Raw genomic sequence first — 22,277 nt, 5'->3', positions numbered from 1 at the left:
ATTCATTGGTTAATTACCTATTCCTGCCGTATATACGCACATTTCTGTGTGAAATGGGATATCGACTTTTTACCAGCGCCGCGAGTGGCGACTTACATAATGTGATTATAACGCGCGCGCGTGACGGCGAACTATCAGCTACAGGGAATTCAGGACCCTCTACTCACTGGTATTCATGGTATCGAATAGTGTGATGTGAGATCTCAATAACATTAAAAATTTCGTTCGTATTGTAAGTATAAGGAATACTTGGCATGAATACCCTCGTACAATGGCGCGTAGAATTTTCTTGGCGTATGGCATTCACTGTCAATACCAAAATCATTATGCTGTAGTTATAAATTTCCGTTTTTATTATGGAGCGTATATCCATGATCGTCGTTTAATTCGGTAGGTTATGTTTTGCTCGTGTTCCTAGCAGATTGTTTTCCTATTGCAGAAAAAATGAGGCCAGACAAAAAGAAAAAAAATCGAGGGAAACTTGCTGAAAAATCAGAAGACGCACAGACTCAAAGCAAAAATGCTGTCTCCTCCAAAGTCCCTGAGAAGGAAGAAGCAGTCTCGAAAACCAGTGCAGGAGATACATCCGAAAAAAGCCAAGTTGAGAACGTGGATAAAGGCAAATCAACTGCCAAAACCCCTGCTGCTAACGAGGCATCGACGGAAAATTTACCCCCTCCCAATCTACGCCGTGAGACAGACGCGCTGAAAGAACCAAAAAAGCCATCTAAGCGACAAATATTTAGTGATTGGAAAGAGTATGACCAGCCGATACACCCGGAAGAGATTGAAGAGGAGCAGCTCCGCGATTTTACTTCTCTAATTCAGCAAAATATTACCGGTAAGCTCTATAAGTGTTCCATTTACAATGTAAAACCGTGTAGCAAAGATCCAAACACGTCTCGATTTAGTTTTACGTGGCCCAGATTTATAATCACCGAGTGATGTAACAGATGATTCGTATTGAGGTTGATTATTGTATTTACTGCGTATTATTATCTGAAGAATATGGTCAGTGAGGTATGCATATTATTTCTCTTTATAGAAATTTAATACTCGTGAAGAGCCATATTATGATATGTTTTCCTGTGCCCTTTGGTTCCTTAAACACAAACCTGTTAACTTATATTTCTTGAACACATATTTAGTTCAGCTGAAAGCTGCTCTCGTGAGTTTACGTAGTGAAAATATTACCCTTATGCAACAGACACATTAGAAATCTACAAATTTTCGGTTATTTTCTCTTATAGTGATTCACCTCGAAGGTTATTTTAATCGTTAAGGGGGGAGCTCAGTCCAGAGTCAGCCACAGGCTTGTGAATTTTGCATGTACTCGGTGTAATCCAGTCCCTCAACCAACCCACAATGTGCAAATTTTTGATGTGGTTGCTGAAGGGTATAGTTTGAATTTGAATCCAGGATTCATTGGCTTCAATCAGTAGCCCGAGTCTCGACTCACTGTTCTGCTATGATCCCCATTCCAAGTCTTGTAAGATCCTATAGCTATCGTTTGCGTGTGGCAACAGTTTTTCAAAAGGTTATGCCAAGCAAAGGCTATATGCACTTAAACTTCTTAAGAATTGTTTCTTCTCCCGTCCAGTGAATTTGAATCCCATGTTTTGCATTACACTGCTTAACATACCAATCTCCTACTCATTTATCTCAGGAAATAGGTAACCATTCACTATTCAGTGGCATACCCACGAATTATACAAAAGAGGATCCTCAAGTCGGTGTAAATGTGTAGTCGCCCACCGTGCATTTAAATGGGCTTACGAAAGTCGTCACGTCGCTGACAGAGAAAGTGATCGGAGTTTCATGAGCAATTAAAGGTATAATTAGAGGTGTTAACCAAAATTTATAAACATGATAATGTGGTCTTTAAGATTCATAGTTTTTCAATGCTATGAAATAAAAATTGCAAAAATGTACTATATGTACTTCAAAATATTGGGAAAAAATTGGATTGCATTGCACTCAAAACCGTGCCACAGACATTTTTGAAAACAGATTAATATGCGACCGAAGTGGCAACAGAAATCAGCCTTCTACGGGATGGAATTGGACCGCCTCCATGCTGTCCCTTTGGCATACCTTTAGAGAGTCAATGGAAAGTGCATGTTATGTGCAAAAATTCTGCTCTTATGTTAGAGAAAAAAAATCATTTTCTTTAGCAGGATTAAAAACCAAGATATCTTAAATTGGTGAGGTGTTCCACCACTTTAAGCACCATTTTCTTCTTCAAATCTTCTGAGAATCATATTCATAGTTATTTTGCAATTAGCAGTCTATTGAGGTTTTCATTGAGATTCAAAAAACCTCTTCAATCACTAATTAGGAACTTTCTGAAACTTTTTGAAATCAGTGTACCTATATCATCAGGGAGGTCAACCATAAATTATTGATGGGTGGAATAGAAAATTATGGAAGAGAACTTGAGGAGGTGGGTACCAAAGAGAAACTTTGAGGACAGAAATTTGGAAGGAAAAGGGTATCATTACTTTGAGGATCAGAGGTAGGCATTTTCTTTTCACCATGGTGACTTGGATTAATGTTTCTCTCTGATGAGCGTTAAAAATAAATTTTAAGTTTGGTGAAATAATAAGTTGGCGCATTGATGAAGTTTACTCAGGCTCCACATGAGGTTAATATGTTACCAGATGCCAATGTTTTTGTGGCTGAGTCCTAAGTTTACCTACCCAAGTGTGTGCTTATATCGTGGAAATGTAAATTGTCTTCAGCAATAGTTTTGGGAAAAAGTTTGTCTCAAAAAGAGGACTACTAGTACTCCTTAGCAAATAATGCTTTGCAAGTACAATGCTCTTGATGGCATGTGGCAGAGTTTGAGGAATATTTCATGTAGTTGCTTGCTACTTGTCAATCAAGAAAAGGAAAGAACTTTTACATATCTGAGAATAGATGGAACTGATGCTCCCCCACCCCCTAAGAAAAAGGAAGTGTTACATTGCCATGATAGTTATGGTCCAGTGATTGAGTTTTCTGAGTTGGTCCAGTGGAGGACCTGGTTGTCCTACCTGCTACTGCAACGGTGCAACATACTCTTTGTTCGTTCTGGGCTGGGGCAGTCTGGGCAGGTAGCATGGTTGGGGATTGCCGAAGGCCCTGAGCTCAGGGGGGCCTCACAACGCTCGCACCTGTCGTGAAGCATAAATGAAAAGCTGTAATAAAAAAGATTCAGATTACATAACCCAAATTTTTTTGCAGTTATAATAATTCTTCATTTTCATTAGTTGCCATTTTTACAACATTCTTAGAGTATTAAGATATTATAAAAAATAAATAAAATAAAGGTGTCAGAAGAATTAAGATAACCCAAATGCTATTTTGAAAGGGTTTTTGAAAAGGTTCTTAGATTTCAGTGCAGTTTTAGGAAAAAATTTCACTAAATAGATAATAGAAACATAATACATACATTAAAAAATTTTATAAGCTGTGCGAAATTCTCACTTTTTTCAATATTTTTCTTACAAAATTACTGTTTATGTTAGCTTTTATCTAGTTTTTAAGAGCCCGAATAGTGCCAAAAATCCATTTCTGAGCATGAAATTTTCTAAAATTTTCTGGATCAGACCCTCAAATACTTTGGTCGGGAGGGCCCCAATAACCCCAGACCACCCCTGGTGCTAGGCTACCATAACCAAGGAGGGTAAAATATGCTAGTTTAATAATAGTTTATTTTTATATTGGTATATTGAGTACTCCTCTTATAGAACCTCTTTTTCCTGCTGATGGTGAAGTTTGGGTGTCAGGCATTACCTGGTATCCCTTTCCACCTCAGTTATCCCCTCTGTCCTCTTCCTCTATTAATGCTTCAGTGAATGCTGTGTCCTGTTAGAGGGAGTGGAAAGAGTTCTGATAGTCTTTTCACCTGCACTGATGCACAGTGATGCTTGTCCTACTCATGAAGCATTTTGTTTAAAAGCTCTTGCAGGGGTTATGCTACAGCAGTACAGCGGTGAAAAATTTTAGGCAAAATGTGATAGGTACGTAATGTGAATCTTCCCAACAGATAGAACGACCATGGGGGATAGCTCATTGCCTTAGGGTAGTAATTATGTTGCAGATTTCACTCCCTCAGCCCTCCATCTACCCTAGGCCCATGCCTCTGATGTTTTTCTCCTTCCCAATACCATACAGGCTATAAATCGTTAGCTTTTAAGGAGAATATCAAGTTACACTAGAACTACAGAAATGTGTTTCATCAGTCCCCATCTCAGCAAGTGACCTTTTTCAGCCCATCTGCCTCAATGCTCCCCATTTATGGACTCCTACTGTTAGGTGAGTCACTTTTGGGTACAAAGGTATCTAACAACAACATTTGGCAATTGGATGACATGCACAAGTTTCAAAAATGAATGAGACCAGACATGACATTTTTGACTCTATTTTAGTTATTTGAGCTCTTATTGATGGTCTCAAAGATTTCTTGTTACATCAAGGCTAGACCCAGTGGCGCAGCGAGGAGGGGGTTTTTGGTGGATAAAACCCCCCCCCCCAGAGCTCAGAAATTTTTTAAAGTTTAATCCATCTTACTTATTTGGATCAGTATTACTTATAGAATAGTGTTAGGATTAATCAAATATCCTCAGAAAGATGTAAAACTCGCCATTTTGAGCCATTATTCATAAAAATTTTCTGGGCGGGCCCCCGCAACTCCTGTTTACCCTGGTGGGTATGCAATACCCCACACCCCTAAGTATTAGTTGCACCTAAAAATCTCCCTAGCCTTAATTCTTAGCTATGCCCCTGGCTAGATCAATATTCTACACTGTCTAAAAAGCCATATTTTCAAGTAAACTAGCGTACACTCTAACTAGACGAGATGGACTGGAGAAGCAAACTGTATAAATCACATATGTATGTATCTTGCTAAGGTTTGGCTTGAAAGCAGTGACATCACAAAATTGCAGGAGCAGACATGCTTGCCCTCTGAGTCTGTCATTGCATTGTCACTTGAAAGATGGAGGTAGCGTCCTCCTTCCCCTCCACCTCTCCTCGACACGCGTCTGCAAAAGCAAATATGTTTCATTTATATTTAATGAATGCTATCATTGCTTCAAGAAGGTGAGTCACTCACAAAAGTGGTATGATTTTTAAATTAAATCATCTTAACTCCCTTTTTTACCTGCCTCCAATTCATGGTGGTAGTGTAAACATCAGCAATAAGCAGGAAGAATTTTTTGGTGAGGTGCACAACCGCTTGAAGGTTGGACTGACAGTAGCGAAAAAGGAGCATTTGTAGGTGTTCGTGAAGAAAAAATGATGAATGCAATTACAAATAGCAAGTGATGAATAACTGCTGATTGGATGTTCTATTGATTCATTGCAATTTTTTGATTGAATGGAATTTTTCTTGTCATCATTTGTTGATGTTGTACAAAATATCTTCAGTAACCTTTGAAGGTTTGGTAAGAGGTACTTGGTGCTTTCAGTGGTTATCCATTCTTTTACAGAGTTAATTTGTGCTACAATTCAGCATAGTATCTTCTTAAATCTGTATTTGAGACTTTCAAGGGTCTCATGGAATTAGTATCATCTCGTCTTGTTGAGTGGTCTTTAGTCTCTCGTCTGGTTAAGTGATCTAATTAGTTGTCTTGTCTTATTAAAAAGTGGTCTCGTCTCGAGTCTCGCAGGAAAACTCTAGTTATTACTGAAGAGTTCATCTTGACAGTATCTTGCTAGTTCTCATTGTCAGCCATTGCTTTAGAGTAGATTTTTTCAAAAAGACAGTTGGCATTACCAAAGCAACTGAACTCTTGAACGTTACTTTCTCAGTCTTCAAAGTTAAACGGGAGAATGCTGATATAGAATTCAGTCAACTATATGATTAAGCCAAAAACTTTTATTTGTATTGATTGATATTTAGTACAGGAGTCATGGTGGTCTGATGAAAAAAATTGTAGGAGGACAGGTGGAAGGGAAGAAGGGCAAGGGACGGCCCCGAATGAGTTACAAAGGACAGGTTATAAAGGATGTAAAAGAGAAGAAATACGTTGCTATGAAAAGGTGAGCGGATAGCAGAGAGGAATGGAGAGCTGCATCAAACCAATTTTAGGATTGTTGACTAATGATGATGATGATGAATGAGGACAATGTTCTCAGAGGATGATCCTCTGGGATAACGATAAATAATCCTTGGAGTTATTGCTTTTCCCTTCTTCCAGTTGCTGATGGCTGTGAGGACAAGGTTCCTGCGAAATGCAGATAATATTCTTCCTGAATTAACTGTTAGTCCCAGTGGATTACCATTGGAAGAAATTCTTTTCCATAATTATAATTATTAATCAATTTAGGCACTCACTGATGTTGTAGATAATAACATGATCGCAACTCAGTTTATCTGGAGATGAGGATGCTACTATGAGCAAAACTCTTTGACATCCTGGCTGTATTTTTACGTTAAATTATTAACAGCCTGTGATATTAGGTTAGAAATCCACAGTTAAAGCTTAGAGCATCCATGGAAAATATATGTACGTCCCTAACTAAGAACCATTACTAAATTTTGGTTGCGGTAGAATGACTTAATTCCGTGTTCATCATCATCACCAGCCATCATTCCTAAGATTGGTTTGACACAGCTTTTCACTCATTTCCATCAGATAATTTTTTAACATCTCTAAATAATTATGATTAGTTTCTGGTTTAGTTCAATGTCGACTCATTTTTGGCAGATTACAATTTCAGGCACGTTCCAGCTCCCGTCTTCAGGTTCAAATGATCTGCAGAGCTGCAATTCTTTGCATAGATTTTACAGAATTCTTTTTCTCTCCAGCTCTAAGGGCTTGTGTATTAATGCTCCCGCCACTGGGTTATTTAGGCCACTTTCAAGGCATTATGTAGGTGTACACCTTGCTACTTTTTTCACTAGACCCTTACATATGACTGCTTTGCCAATGGTATGATTTAAAGCTGGGAATAAAATTTTATAATTTGGACTGGAAATCAGAGAAGTTGAAGAAGGAGGGTTGGATCCTGTACAAGCACTGGTCAAATGGATTGGGAAGTTTTAATCAAATGAAAAAAATGTATTTTTTGCTTCATTTAATTGGAGATGTGAGTATGGAGGAGAATGAGGAAGCTAAAATTGACGAATAGGAAGAGGAACCAATTAGGTAAGAGCTAGCCATGGTGGGTGAGGGAGGTAACTTATAGGTGAAATATGGAGGAGACTGAGGGTTTAAATGGAGCGAATAGTGAGTGGGAATGGAATGTCGAAACCATGGTGGAGGGAAGAATTTTAAGTAATCAAGGGAGGGGAAGGAAGAAAATTGGTTGATTATAGTTAGATTGAAAGGATAACTGTGAATAATAAATACATAGTGAAGACTGGCTTGGGTAATTTGCATTAGGGAGATACTGAGGAAAAGTAAAGTCATGGACTGTGCAGTATGCAGTAAGGAAGATAAAGTTAAAAATTAGTAAATATGCGAATACTCGCATATTTACTAATTTTTACTAATGATAAAGCAGTGCTTCAGGATATGTAAAACGTTTTTACTTGTCTAACCTATGATTTGTTGTAAACACACAGTGAAATTTTGTGGGGTGACTGAGTGCTGTTAAGTGGTTTCTACCCAAAAGCCATCAAGGTGTCCATGTCCTTCATAAGAATTAATTTACTCAAGAATTCAAACTGTTATGTTATCTTTCAAGAAAGTAAAATACTAAACTGTAATATTTCTTGCAGAAGACAATTATTTCAAATTTAAGCATGAGAGGCAGTGGGAAAATGATAGTTGTAACATAAATAAGGATCTCTTCAATCTGAACCTTCAAGAACTATCAGCAGGATTGCAGTGTATTCCATTTTACAAAAGATTAAATATATCAGCTGATTTATTTTCTGTAAGTTCACCTCGAAATGCACATTTTTAATTGCTATTGATCTTGGTGATTTAGTTTGAATTTTGCATCTTATTCAAATATTATTTATTTGCAGGCCAATGAAGTGAAAAGAATGGATAATTATGCCAAGGAGCAAGAAAAAGTTTATGAAACTATTTTGAATGAACAAGATTCAGTTCCAGTGTACCATGTATTAGAAAAATTAATTAAAGAGCCTGATATTCAGCCTGTTGCGAAGCCAAGTAAAGGGGCGGAAAAAGATGAGATATCTGAGATAAGCATGATCAGCACGGAAAATTTGCTGTTAGGAAATGAACTTGTTAAGTGTATTGCAGATGAAAAACAGGATATATCTCATGAAACATCTTTGATGCAGGAGAAAGAAAGTAAATCGGAAAGTATTAATTTAGATTTCTTTAATTGTGACAACAAACCCAAGGTACATGATGAAATTATGAAAAATGTTAATGAAGATAATAAACAGTTAATTAAGAAAGAGGATGATAGAAAGCCTGAAACTGCAATTAGTGGTGTTAGCCCTCCTGAAGATGAGGTAAAACATGAAATCAAAGAAACTGAATCTATGGTGAAGCTTTCTGAGCCAAGTCCCATAGAGGCAGATTCTACAGAATCTAGTGCTATGGACATGGCCGCTGTGTTTGAAAGTGCTCCATTGGGTCAACGTAAGAAGCCTCAGAGATCAAGAGAAGCAAAGGCTAAGAATAAGCCCAAAGTTGAGAGTACACAGGAGGATGAGCAAGTGTTAGATTCCTTGCTATCACTGAAGGAACCTGCTATTGTTGCTGATGACTCAAAGAGTAAGGAAATGGAAGAAGTGGAAAGTAAGTGTTGAGCTATTTTGAGAGCTCTTTTATTGGTATGTACTTGATATACTGAACGCATTCTTTAATTTTGCATTCAATTTTCCTTTTCAGAAGAAGCTGATGACTTAACGAATGACCTGAAGTCAATTGTTATTCATGACAAGAAAGAAAACTTAGAAGCATGGCTGGACTCCATGCTTGATGATTAAGTGGCTTTTTTGTACAAAGCTAGGGCTTTGTTAAATAATGAAATGGTGATTGTAATGAAGCAAACAATTTTAACCAATGATATTTATTTTCCTATTGAATTATTAACTACTCCGAAGATATTGAGTGGCATTAGTTTTGCTTTGTGATGCATTAAAATTTAATTATGGGAATATCAGTTGGAGAAATTTCATTGATATTTTTTGTGTAAGATATAATTCACTGACTGTTTTTAGTAACACTTTTTGTTATCAGAATTCCGGGAATTTAATTAATCTTACTCTTTTGTGTTTCAAAATTTCTATCTTTTCAACATATTGAAATGTTTGCCTGTGTTATCAATTACTATGTATTACCTTTCCTAGGGCTGTTTTAAGCCTTAATTTTGGCTTGTGATAATGAGTGCACACATCTGATGCATGGTACTCAAGATGGACTATTCCTTTGCAAATGCTGAAGTATGTCAATAAATAAACTTGTTCATTATGTGAGCTTCTTTATTTTTTCCTCTTTTCTTGAGTCATAGGATTAAAAAGCATTAGCGTAGTAATTTTTGAAGCACTTATTGTAATTTTCCCTCTGTAAGAAAGAAGAAGATATTCATTTAGATTTCTTTATTATTAAAGGTCTTTAATGGCCTAGTTCTGGGAAAATTAAATGTAGCTTAACCAGAGAAAAAAATAAACCCCTCTAAAGATTTTGCTAAAATTGTTGAAGATTTTGCTTTTGATAAAACCCATTGCTAACTCATCATGATTAAGAAGGACCTCCAGGGCTATTTACAATTGATCTAGAATTTTGTTTCCTTTATTATGCTCCGGATTATCCATGTTGCGGATTATCCGTGTTGCGGATTATCCGTGTTGCGGATTATCCGTGTTGCAGATTATCTGTGCATGATTTCACACAGTGACAGTAAAGTTTCCGACATCGCGCGTTTTGCAACATCCCTGCAAAATGCCTGCATCCCTGCGTGAATCTCTTTTCAGAATCCGTGATCTCAAAACCACGCAGTGGCGCAGCCAGGGGGGTTTTGGGGAATAACCCCCCCAGAGCTCGGAGAAATTGTGAAGTTCAATCCATTTTACGTAATTGGATTAATAAGACGTACCGTATTTCTCCGAATATAGTCCCCCCCCCCCTAATTTTGAGGCTTGAGTTTCAGGAAAAAATTTAAAAAATGGGTTTGAATCTAGTCCCCCCTTTACTTTTACCATGGGCATTTTTGTAAAAAAAGGGGGGACTATATTCAGACAAATACGGTATATAATAGTGTAAGGATTAATAAAATATCCCGCAGAAAGCTGTAAAGCTCACCATTTTGAACCATTTGTCATAAAAAAGTCTGGAGGAGGGCCCCCCACCCCTGCTTACCCTGGCGGCTATTTCATACCCCCCAAAACTCCCAGTATTACCTAGTTAATGGGCCTAAAACCCCCGCTAGCCTTAATTCCTAGCTGTGCCCCTTCAGCCTCGGTTTTCGGAAACCAGGTACATATGTATATGAAGCAGTAGGAATGCGAGTACAATCATATTATCGCCGCTAAAAAAATCATGGTTTGGAAAAGAAAGCTATCTAAAATAATGTACAATGTGCATAAATAATAATACATTATTTGAGTTATGTAAACTGTGAAAATTACATGAAATTAATGTGAAAATTTAGATTAACTGTGTTTTCTGATTATTCGTGCCGCCTCTCTCCATCATTAGCCTGGTTAATCGGGAATTTACTGTATATTAATCTCAGGCACCAACACATTCTCACTGATACCTGCTCTTTCTTGAACCTTAGATTCCCTGACATTTGATAGTCATGTCATCTGATTTAAGCCATTGATATAATTCCACAGATTTTTTTCTGTAATTTCTTCAATGACCCTGAAAACCTCAGATCTGTGTTGGTAAAAAAATTCCCCTTGGAATCATCCACCTTCCATCATTCTACTCATTCTTTCAAAATTTGAATGTAGGATGAATGAAGTGTCCATGTATTTTCAAATTTGTAGATGCAATGTAATTCACTGTTTATTTAAAATGTGATAGCACCATTCAATGAGGCATTAGATTTCAATCACTACCAAGAGGCAATTGACATATGCCTTGGCAAAGAGATAATCTCATGCAGTAAATCCTTTCTTTATGGTATTAATCCATTGTGAATGACTGTATTCTATCACGTGTTAAGTCAGCATAATTTCCAGACTTGGACTTGGTTTAAAGAGCATCAGTGACTGTAAACACTGCTATTTCAAAAATTTGTTTTGTTAACAAATAAGGCATAAAATCACATGGAAACAAAATTAGCAAAATATGCAATTTTAAAAAGTATATGTAAAGTCAGCTTAGATTGTAAGCTAGTCTACTGTAAATCAAACCCATTGTAAAGCTGTAACGCAGTAGATAACAACACTGACACCTGCAAACTGGGTCACCTCCTCTCTGCTACTCCCTTCAAGGCATCGACCTGTGATCTCATGTGAGCAATGCCTTTCCTCAATGAGATGTTCTTCCTGAAGGAGCTGTGTTAGCCAAAGCTGCAATGAGGGTTTCCACTCTCCTACTCAGCTGTATTCTTCTCATTGCTTAGATAGGGTCTAGGGTTCAGCTGCGGAAGTCATCTCTCAAGGAATCAGATGTCTAGCCTCTGGATGTCAGGCGTTTGCTCCTTGAGACTAATGAGTGCACTCGGTACTGGTGAATGTTGCTGGCCTTGTCCCCCCTTAAAAACTGTATGTAAACCCTGGTCCAGGTCAGTGAAAGGGAGTCACCGTAAGTAACTGAGAGTAACTATGGGTACACATTGCAGTGCAGTGGAGTTGCGATAATGTCTAGGTTCAAGGGTCGTCATAGGTCTTGTAGGGTTCCCTGACTGGTGCCAATCTGGATAGCGGTCACGGTTGTGGTCTTTGGCCAGGAAGCAGCACATTGGGCTTTGCCCTCGCAACTGTTGTATTTCTGAGTGTACAGGGATTAGTTGGAATCCGCTTGATCCTCGCAATCAGACTACAGTACCTGAATTGGCTGTGAGCGTGAAAGGTATGTTGCATGTGTACTTCGATGTGCAGTCATACTGTCTCTAGGACCTTGGCCCTGCTTCACCCATCTGTAACTTAGTGCATTGAGTTAAAATAAACGTTTGGAAAAAGAGACGGTTGTTTTCCTGCAGTACTGTAGATCCAAGTGCTCCGCCTATCTCGCAGCCACAAGCGAGAGAGGACTTCCATAGGAAAAACCGTTGTAACAGAGTAAAAAAACTAGAACTCTAATGCTGTCACCAACTCATGAAAGTTGGGCCACTACTTATGCATTTTTTCATTGTTAAAACTTTGAGAGAATGGCTGAATGAGGTAAATATATCATTCTAATTGAAACTTATCTTTCCCTTCAATCAAATGTATTCTTTTAATGAATTACAACTTTTGGTCTTAGAGGGCCAATTCTGATAGTAGAAGCATTAAAAAAAATTCTTCACTGGCAAGAGAGGCTCTGGGAAGAGGAGTGTGCTGGAATAGAAATTTTGAAGGAGAATTAGGAAGATGGTGTACTGTTTGCTAATGCAAATTTGTTTTTATGGCGTGAAAGAGGAAAAGATATGCCATAAATTAAGGGTAGGAATAATAGGATATAAAAAGATAGGGTAGTTTTAAGTAAATGAAAGATTGTAGCACTTTTCCACAAGAATTTTTAATGCGTACATCGCGTTTCGGCTCACTGAGCCATCATCTGGTACAAGTCTAGTCTACCAGATGATGGCTCAGTGAGCCGAAACGGGATGTACGCATTAAAAATTCTTGTGGAAAAGTGCTACGATCTTTTATTTACCTAAATATGTCTAACTTCCACCAATTGAAGCCTGAATCTGTTGAACTTAGATAGGATAGTGGCTAAATCAGATGGAAGGAGTAATGCAAGGATCTTTAAAACAGCTGGTAAAGGTCAGACAGACTTAACAGGAAGAAGTGGTGCAGATGAGGATAACCTTGGATCTAGAATTCTTGATATAAAATTGAGAAAGCTGCTAGGAGTAGACAACTCACCCTGTAAACTTATTTAGAAATTAGAAACGGTTGGTGGGAGATGTTTGGAACTTGTCCAAGGCATATATGAAGAGGGGGTTTCAGTTTTCTTTATCAGGATTGATCATTTGTGATTGGCATTGAAATTGGAATTTGTTGCACTTGAAATTTTTCACTCAGATAAAAAAATTCTGAATCTTAGTGAGTTGTCCGGATGAAAATTTTCAAATGCAAATTCAGACTGTGTTGAAACCACTCAACTGATCATAATGAAAACTTACCTGAATAATTTTGATCAGTGTCAAGCACACTTCCCAAATCCAAAAGAGAAGAGAGCTGTAAATTACAGAGGCCCTTGGACAAATAGGATGGTGCTGCACATAGCACAAATGGGGCAGAGGATTGTAAAATATGTGACGGTGAGAGCTCATGACATTATGAGTGAAAATTAGAGTCCATATATTCTTCAAGGAAAAGTAAGCCTAAAATGCAATAACAGTATGAGGACCCAAGTAGAAAATATTATGGTCTGTAATAAGGTGATGTGTCCTTCCATTTTGGATTTTCAAAGTGTAAGGTAAATTGGGTCAGGTTAGTGAGCAATTAAAAGAAAATGGGCTTAGGTGATGGAACAGATGCATCATTCATAACTAATGCTTGGATCAGAGCTCAGAAGATAACATATCCATTAATGGATTGGGTGGGCAGTCGTTGACTGGGGCTTAAGATAAGGCTGTCCATGTCCAATGGCATTCTTACCCTTCAGTGTGCATGCCAATTTTACTGTAAGGGAGGGTAAGAAAGAATTAAATTTCAATTTTTAAATGGGTGGATGATCAGATTTTTTTAGTCAGCTTGGGGGAAGGCTTGTTAGCAAAGGTTGATACCCAATGTAAGAGTGCAAGCAGTGTGACATGAAGATTAGTCACGAGGAAACCCAAATATTTTGTTTTGGCAGAGCTTTAATTGCAAATATTGCGAGGGTTACTTTAATTGCGGTTGGCTATAAATTTTAGCTGTTGAAACAATTAACCCTTTCGCTACTGCTCACTCTCTGGAAACCTACCCGTGACTAAAACCTAAACCTGCGGCCTAACCTAACCTGCGGCAAAAGTGCTGAGCACACAGCAGGGAGGAAGAAAAGGTATGTTCACAGCAGCCTTCTGTGCAAACTTACTGGGTATATTGATAGTGCAGAAGGGTTAAACTAATTAGACAGCTCATTAGAGGAAATGGACAGTAGTGAGGATACATGGAAGCAACTAGGAACAATCAGGAGGGTGAAGGATGTTATCCTCAGCATGTCTAATTTCGTAAAAGTGATAAATAGTCTCTTCAAAATATTTTCCCTTCCCCTCTATCTTCACATCTACTGTCAAGTAGAGAATAGTTTAACAAAGGAGGGATTAATACATATGATATAGAGTCATTGAGGAAAGAGTAAGGGTAGGAAGACAAGACTTGCAATGAATCTCGTATGTACATGGATCTTGTGCCTCGTGATGCAGAAATTTAGATACTGAAGGGGGAGGATTAGACTGAGCTGGAGGAACTCGACATTTGGATAGTGATGAGTACGTAGACGGTTATATGAATGGAAAAGAAAAGGAACAGAGAATTGCCTAGCATGGTGGGTGAGGAGAAGTATCTTAAGAGGTGATAACAAGGAATCAGACGGTCTAGATGGAGGGCTGCTGAAGATTATGATGGAGGGAGGAAAATCGTTAAGCTGGGAATAGAGAGGGAAAGAGCAGTTTCATGAATAGAATCGAGAGTAATAGGCCTCGTGCCAAATTAAAGAAGGATATTTGATAGGGGAACAGGGAAGAGACGAGCCTTAGTAATCAAAGCAAAACAAATCTCAAAAGATAATGTAATCTATTGATAATTTAAAAATATTCCATATACTTCATAAGGATGGGTGTAAAATAATCACTTATAATTACAATGATATACGTCAACCAGGGGCGCAGCTAGGAATTAAGGCTAGGGGGGGTTTCAGGTGCAACTAATACTTGGGGGTATTGCATACCCGCCAGGGTAAGCGGAAGGTGCGGAGGCCCTCCGCCGGAAAAAACTAAGATAAATGGTTCAAAATGGTTAGTTTTACGGGCTTCTGAGGGATATTTTATTAATCCTCACACTATTATATAAGAAATATTAATCCAATTAAGTAAAATAGATTTAACTTAAAAATTTCCGTGAGCTCTGGGGGGGTTTTATCCCCCAAAACCCCCCCCTCGCTGCACCACTGACATCAACTACTCTTCAATCAGTTAACCATCTATGACGCTTTTTCATTCACTCCAAATCTTATATTAGCCTCTATTTATTTCCCCTTATCATTTCTCCCTCTCTGAGTTGTTTGCGGAGACTCAGAAGTGTTTAAGTAATTATAGTTTCTCGGTGCTCAAGTGTTACACATGAACCTATGTTGAGTCTGATGTAAGCACAGTGGTAGATGGGAGTTTGCATATGCACCATCCAGCCATTTGGGAAACTATAGCAGCAGACAGACACCAAAATATCAAAAATGCTTCAAAGGACTATAGTACTCCATGGACACTCAAGAAAAATGTTGCTTTGCTCTGCCTTTTCAGAAGCATTTAATGCAGTGGTGTAGCAAAGAATTTTGTTCGGGGAAGGAGGGGGGGGGGTCCAAAACCAGAGGGGACATTTTTAAAAAATAGGGTACTAATAAGAGGGTTTTTAATTAATTTTAACACTTTTACTAATCGAAAAAACTTCATTTGTTTAAGAAATATTTTGTAAATTAATGGTTTATCAATATTTTGTTTTCTTTGACGAAGGAAAGAAATTGTGTTTTTATATTTCCAGGGGAAGGGGGTGTCCGGACCCTCCAGATCTCCCCCTGGCTACGCCACTTTATAATTCTATGTAGTAGTATATGAGAAGAAAAATTGAGCAAAAGAGGGATATAGTTATTGTGCATGATGAACTGCACTCAATAAAATCCTATTTGAAATGATATTACATTTCAAACGTACTCACCATTTTTTCATCATAATTACAGTCATCATTTGCTATTAAAATTTGCAAAAGCGCATTATTTATAACCGTGAAGCTTGTTTTATAATTATTTTATATCATTCCACAGAATATATTCATGTGGCTGTGCGGCTTTGACTGATTCGAAATTCCCACTCGCTGATTCGCCTCCAGTGATTGGACGCGACGCTTGTTTGCAATAACTCATCTTGAATGGACAATTTTGAGAAAAACTTATCCTGAATTGCTACTGTAAACTGAGATTATTATTGTAAAAAAGTCGTCTTTTAACTTTTAATCTCGGAAAATAACTTCACAAACAATACTGACGGACATTCGTTATCGCTCGAAAATTTCCTTCCGATGCCGTGACGCAAGGACAAAAGGGGTGTCGAGGAACGTCATCCTCGTAGTATTATAAAGAGCGCACGCGAAAGTGGGTGCTCTTGCGCTTATCTTGGAGACCGAGGACAACGCAACCAAATGGTATGCGCTACGCGTATTTATTCCTGACTCAGAAATTCGAGCTAGAACAATTGTGCCTCGGCGATCGCGCATTTAAAAGGCCAATCATGCTTTGTATTAACGTAAAAACTGTCGCAACTTGCAGGGTGATATGGTGGACAGCGTATTCCGGACTCGTTCCCTTGGGGCGCCGGCCGAAGGTGTGAGGGACCAGTATGCTGATGGGAAAGCCGCCAAGGTGTGGACCGTGTACGTCGGAGACAAGAAGTCCCGTACGAAACATTACAGGGATTTTCTCGTCGGCCTGTTGCGGGAGAAGGGCTGCAAATCAGTCTTGGATGTGGCTTGCGGAACTGGGTAAGTTTCATTTAGTTTTTACGAGTTAATTTAGACATAGGGACGTGCATTAACGCGTAATTGCTTGGCAAACGATGTTCAGCACATGATTTAAAATTTTATTCATATTTTTTTTCTCATTTACAAATGGCAGGGTAGATTCAATGCTGCTCGTAGAAGAAGGATTTCAGGTGACCTCCGTGGATGCCTCGGATAAGATGCTGAAGTACGCTTTAAAATCTCGATGGGATAGGAGAAAAGAAGACGCTTTTGATAAATGGGGTAAGTTAATTTCATGAACTTTCTCGGGATCGAATTTAGTCTGCGCAGTGAAGTTCAGTGGCACCCCGACTCCATGGGGCCTGAGGGGGCCCGAGTCCCCTCGAAAATTCGTTAAGGGCGTGTGAAAAAATGTGTCAGGCTTGTCGATTTTCCCCAGAGTGCTCAGATATCGAGATTTGAGTTATCAGGGTTCTAATGTTGATCATATGACTCTTCTAAAATGCTTAAAAAACTTAAAACTCACCACTTATAAAATTTCCCGGGGCAAGATCCCCGGTTTGGGCCCCCCAATATTTTTTGTAAGTCGGCATCCCTGGTGAAGTTGCAGGGTGCTCTGATTTACTTGCTGCTGGGACATTGAGCCACTGAACAGGGGTTATGTGGTTCAAATCCTTGGACCGAGAGATGCCTTTGTGCGTTCTAATATGGAGTTATCTCAGTAGTTAATGAAAAGGAACTCTCCCTGATTCTCCCTCTTGGACTGAGTGAAATTTACTGACATTCCTGGAGCAGAACATGTACGAATTCATTAACTAAATTAGAACAGTTTCTATTTTCCGTTCATGCTTTCGTGCAAGTTGAGTGGTTACACGGTAAATTTTCATGTTCATTCTCGCATTCATACATTTAGACATCAACTCGTACGGGTTAATGTACTGTGTAAACAGGCCTTTAGTGTAAGTGCATTTGGTGAAAATTAATACATGCTAATAGAGAGTGAGCCTACAAACTTCTGATCCCATTGTTATCATTTCATATTTAAAAAAACATTGAGCTCAAATAAACTTTGACAGTCATTGTCAATCTGCCTCTAACAGAAGATCAAGACCACAGGAATAAATATGCAATCTAAGCTGGCTACAGCTCTATAGACTACAGACTGATGGATGATTTTTCACTTTGTCTGACAAATAGCCAATCAATTGACTTAAGCTGGCTCAAAAATTTCAATGTGAGACAGACTAGATGTAACTCCTTGCAAACAAAATATTGCTCCGTCGTCAACCAAGTACATCAATTTCCAGTTCACGTAAGAGCTGAGTGGAGTAGTAGTGTGCCTAATGTACTAATTTATTTGCACTGCATTGTACTAGTGAACACATGAATACCTTGATTAGAATACTATGGCATTCCAAATGGTAGCATACATTTGCAGATTATAAGAGAGATATTCTTCCACATGCCATTTTATTTCCTCACATGGTTACTGAGATATTCATCATGGTTTTTTATTCAGGAATACTCAACCAGGTACTTTTCAACTACTTGGTGTTGTGCTGCGTTGTTGTTCTCTCAATTCTCTGCCACACATTTAATATGAAAATTACTCAATGGGGTATTCATGCTCTCATTTTAGTGCTTTTGTATACTCACGGGTTCTAAAACATGAACGAGTGTTTACGCCTAGAATATTATCATGGAGGAGGTTTTTTTTTGAGAAAGATGTTGGAAGAAGTAATTGTGGGTTTTATCATGGTTCTTCATTCTTTTGGTCACTACGAGTTGATGAAATGAGCTTGCTAGCTGCAATTATACTTTGACATGTCTTTATAGGATGCATTCCCTGTGATATCCAATATTGAATATGAAACCTTTCTCAACATTATTTATCTATAGATTCGGACTGAAAAAGATTTTTGTTTTATGTTCATGATTTTAACCCCAACATTAGGATTATATATGTACCTATCTATTTCCTCAATCAGGAATATTTATTTTAATGGGATAAGCAAGCATTGTGTAGCTAATTATGGTGCCCTTGAAATCAACTCTTTGTATTCCGTGTGGACCATTTACTTCAAATTTTTATTGGAGAGATTTTTATTTTCACATCATATCATGGCATCTTAAAACATCACCATTCAGGAGTGTAAACTGTGCATACTGATTCAGTGTGCATGCTTTGATGTAAGCACGTGCTATCCACTCTGATAGTGGTTGAGATAATCTTTATTCATTACTTCAGTGATCCAGGAGGCAAACTGGCTGACTCTCACTGATGATATCAAGATACCTGGCCAAGGATTTGATGCTGTTATGTGCTTGGGAAATTCTTTTGCCCATTTGCATGATTCAACTGGTGACATGAGAGACATCAAGTTAGTTGAAGATTTTAGGTTTATTTGGTGCTAATGCTTGGTTCAAAAGTTGAGAAAATTATTATTTCAACTTTCAGGAGAGCCTTGAAAAATTTTGAGCGATGCGTAAAGCCTGGAGGACTACTTCTTATTGATCATCGTAACTATGATTACATCATCAGGACAGGACAAACTCCAACGAAGTGCATCTACTACAATGTAAGACCAATTTCTTACTTACTCTATATTGCATATCAACAAGGATGGATGCATAATTTCCATCATACTAATATATATCATACATCCCATATTTTTTTGAAACTCACCATGATTTAACTCAAAACACTTATTAATTGTTTCTTTCACTCTCTATCCTTTAATATAATTTGTGGTTAATGTGCACCAATGGTAAGGAAAAAATGAGCTTTTTCTTGATGATGTGCTTCGGAAGTAAGGCATAAGATAATAAGTTTTGGCAGTGCCTTGATTTAAATTCATTTTATTTTGATTCCTTTAATCAATATAGATAATCGCACTAAATAAGGGAGTAATATTTAAAAATGTCAACCCATTTGGTTATAGTTGAGTTCGAATTAGACAGAAGAAATATTTTTTCTTAATTATCTGATCTGCAGTAGGGAAACTAGTCTATATTAGAAAAAATATACATATAAGGTTACTTTGGAAGGGAGGTGGACTTAGTTGAGGGTTCACTTATGGCTATACTTTCTCAATATTTCAACTAAATATGCTTAATTCCATTATTTTTACACCTGTTCTATCATTTATTTTTATCATGATCATCATCTTATTCCATGTGTAAAAAAAAATTTGGTATACTTGCAAATGAAAATGGGATATACGCTGAACCTTTTGCATATTTCTTTTATAGAGCAAGCATACCAAAGATATCCACACATCTGTTCTCTATGTCAATGGAAAGCCTCACATGGTCACAATGGACTATGTTATGGATATATCTGAAATTGCAAAGAGTAAAAATCCTCAGGATGACCTAGTAAGGTAGGTACTCTCAGTTTCAGACTGAGCTCTACTCATTTCAATAGCATGAACTTCCAAGAAATAATTCGAGTGACCTGAAGATAAATAGGTATTTTCAATCATCCTAGCCTACTTTTTATGAAAATGGTTGCTCATAAAATTTAGATGAAAATATATAATGAAAGCACTCCATTCCAGCTTTATAATGTGAAATCACATGAAATATTTACTCCACTTTTTAGCATGTTAGGGGAATTAATGCCAACAATGACATTCTTGTGGCCACTATGACATGGGAAGATCCATTTATTTTCGCATTGACTTATTACAGTGATATACTTGAAACCTTGCTTTCAATAGTGCATTGTGGTGGATGAAATGGGGGTGGACGGTGGTCACTCCTCCATTAATTTCTGGATAAATTGTGAAGATAGTAACTTTTAAGTCGCTTCTCTGATCTTAGTTTATATTTTACTGGCTTGACCAAAAATTTTAAAAGTAAGATGAAGATCCAAAAGCCTCCTTTCTATGCTTATCAGATCTCAGATGCATTTTTGCGGCACATGCCACCGAGGCATCGCCGTGAGTGATGAAACCCCCAAAAACAACAACTTAATCCGCCGCTGCTGTGGTGACCTATAATGGGATCAGAATGTTACCTCCAAATACAAAGATCAATTTAGTTAGTATCAATTAGGTTTTGTATGGTCAGGTTTAGTTTTCCCTCCTACATTATGCTGTCCAGAATGTAAATATATTTCCATTTACTTTCAGCTTCCGATTGTCATACTACCCTCATGAACTGGAGACTTTTAGGCAGATGCTGGAAGAAGCGTTTGAAAAGAAGTGCAAGCAGAGAATTTATGGAGACTTCAAGCCCTTGGATGAAATCAAAGATCCTGGTTTCTTTGTACATGTTGTTGAAAAATTGAAGTAATTTTTCAGGCATTAATTCAGGACGTTCCATCACTGCTCAAAAATTTATTTCTTTCTGAACAATGAAAGATCCTTGACTTGCTATGTTTTGCATAAAAAGTATTGTTCTAAGTGAGTTTTGTTTTTCTGAAAAATATGGCTATATTGATTCCTCAAGTCATCACCAATTAATATAATCGGCATCACTTGGCTTTATGAGCTTGATTTTTGCAAATTACTTCTGAAAATTGTTCTTGCTCATTGTTGAAAAAATTGTTTCATAGTTGTATTTTTATAATAAAAATAAATTAGAAAAACATATTGTTTTTTTAATGATCCTTCCAACAAAATCAATTGCTCACCGTTTGTATGCTTAAAAATGAAAAATAATTTGTCTCACAAATTTTTTTTTTCAAATTGAAGGATACTTCTATTCCATTAGTTTTAGAAGCCTATATGCTTAGTCTTTCCACCAGTTAAAAATTAAATTATTGAAATATGTCTTAAAAATTGAAGTCTTTGAAAAAATGATCTTCCATTTATTAAATATAGCTATTGGAATTCTCAAACTGTTTCTGAGCATATAACATTGAAATTAGTGGTCCGTTCAAAGATGGAAGACCTGGGAATGTGGCATGAACTTCTCTTTGGTCTCCATCAGAGAATAATAATCCATTGTTGAGATTAAGTCTTTCAGAAAATTTCAGCAACGTAAAGGTGGTGATAGGCAGTGGCGTAACTATAAGGTATATGCATTGGGGGGGATGGGATGGTCGGGGGTGGCAAGCCCCTCAGGCAAAATCTGGACAAATTTTTGAAAAATGACATGCTAGGAAATACATTTTACATCATTTAAGCACAAAAAAATTCAACTTTAAGCAGATGCAGTTATTTTATGTCAAAACTAGTCAACAGTTTTAAATATTTTTTTATTTCTCTGACGCTTTGGGGGGGTGGGATCTATCCCCCCTATCCCCCCATAGTGACGCCACTGCTGATAGGCACCAATGTTTTGATGGTATGGTCTGCCATAGTACTCTGGATGAATCATCTCAAGGATGTTGGTGCATATTCCTTTGAAATATTGGTGTCAATAAACACCTTCAAAAGATGAAATGCATATGAGGATATCAGCACGAGCATGCAATAATTACACCTTCATTCTAAAGTCATATTTTTCCCTTGGATTTGACCCCCATAATAATCCTCATTGATACCTCCCTGAGGTCAGAGATCATTATGAGACTCAAAACATTGGATGAGAGTGGATT

The 22,277-nt window shown here is 37.6% G+C and overlaps 2 protein-coding genes across 2 annotated transcripts; both read left to right on the top strand.

Moving 5' to 3' along the window:
- The first annotated feature begins 125 nt into the window (after positions 1-125).
- LOC124153496 lies at positions 126-9,386 on the top strand. The gene is made up of 5 exons (XM_046526698.1): positions 126-232; positions 440-841; positions 7,712-7,869; positions 7,964-8,711; positions 8,805-9,386. Exons 2-5 carry the CDS (start codon positions 445-447, stop codon positions 8,900-8,902), a joined length of 1,401 nt encoding a protein of 466 aa, XP_046382654.1. The 5' UTR covers positions 126-232; positions 440-444; the 3' UTR covers positions 8,903-9,386.
- A 6,921-nt stretch (positions 9,387-16,307) lies between these two features.
- Positions 16,308-21,325, top strand: LOC124153495 (glycine N-methyltransferase). The gene is made up of 7 exons (XM_046526697.1): positions 16,308-16,414; positions 16,539-16,750; positions 16,884-17,011; positions 18,978-19,110; positions 19,188-19,308; positions 19,982-20,112; positions 20,866-21,325. Exons 1-7 carry the CDS (start codon positions 16,412-16,414, stop codon positions 21,026-21,028), a joined length of 891 nt encoding a protein of 296 aa, XP_046382653.1. The 5' UTR covers positions 16,308-16,411; the 3' UTR covers positions 21,029-21,325.
- Positions 21,326-22,277: the final 952 nt, after the last annotated feature.

This window comes from Ischnura elegans, chromosome 2 (genome assembly GCF_921293095.1).
Source record: "Ischnura elegans chromosome 2, ioIscEleg1.1, whole genome shotgun sequence".
NCBI lineage: Eukaryota > Metazoa > Arthropoda > Insecta > Odonata > Coenagrionidae > Ischnura > Ischnura elegans.
Note: the sequence above shows the minus strand (reverse complement) of the source record. Positions and strands in the feature narration are given on the sequence as shown.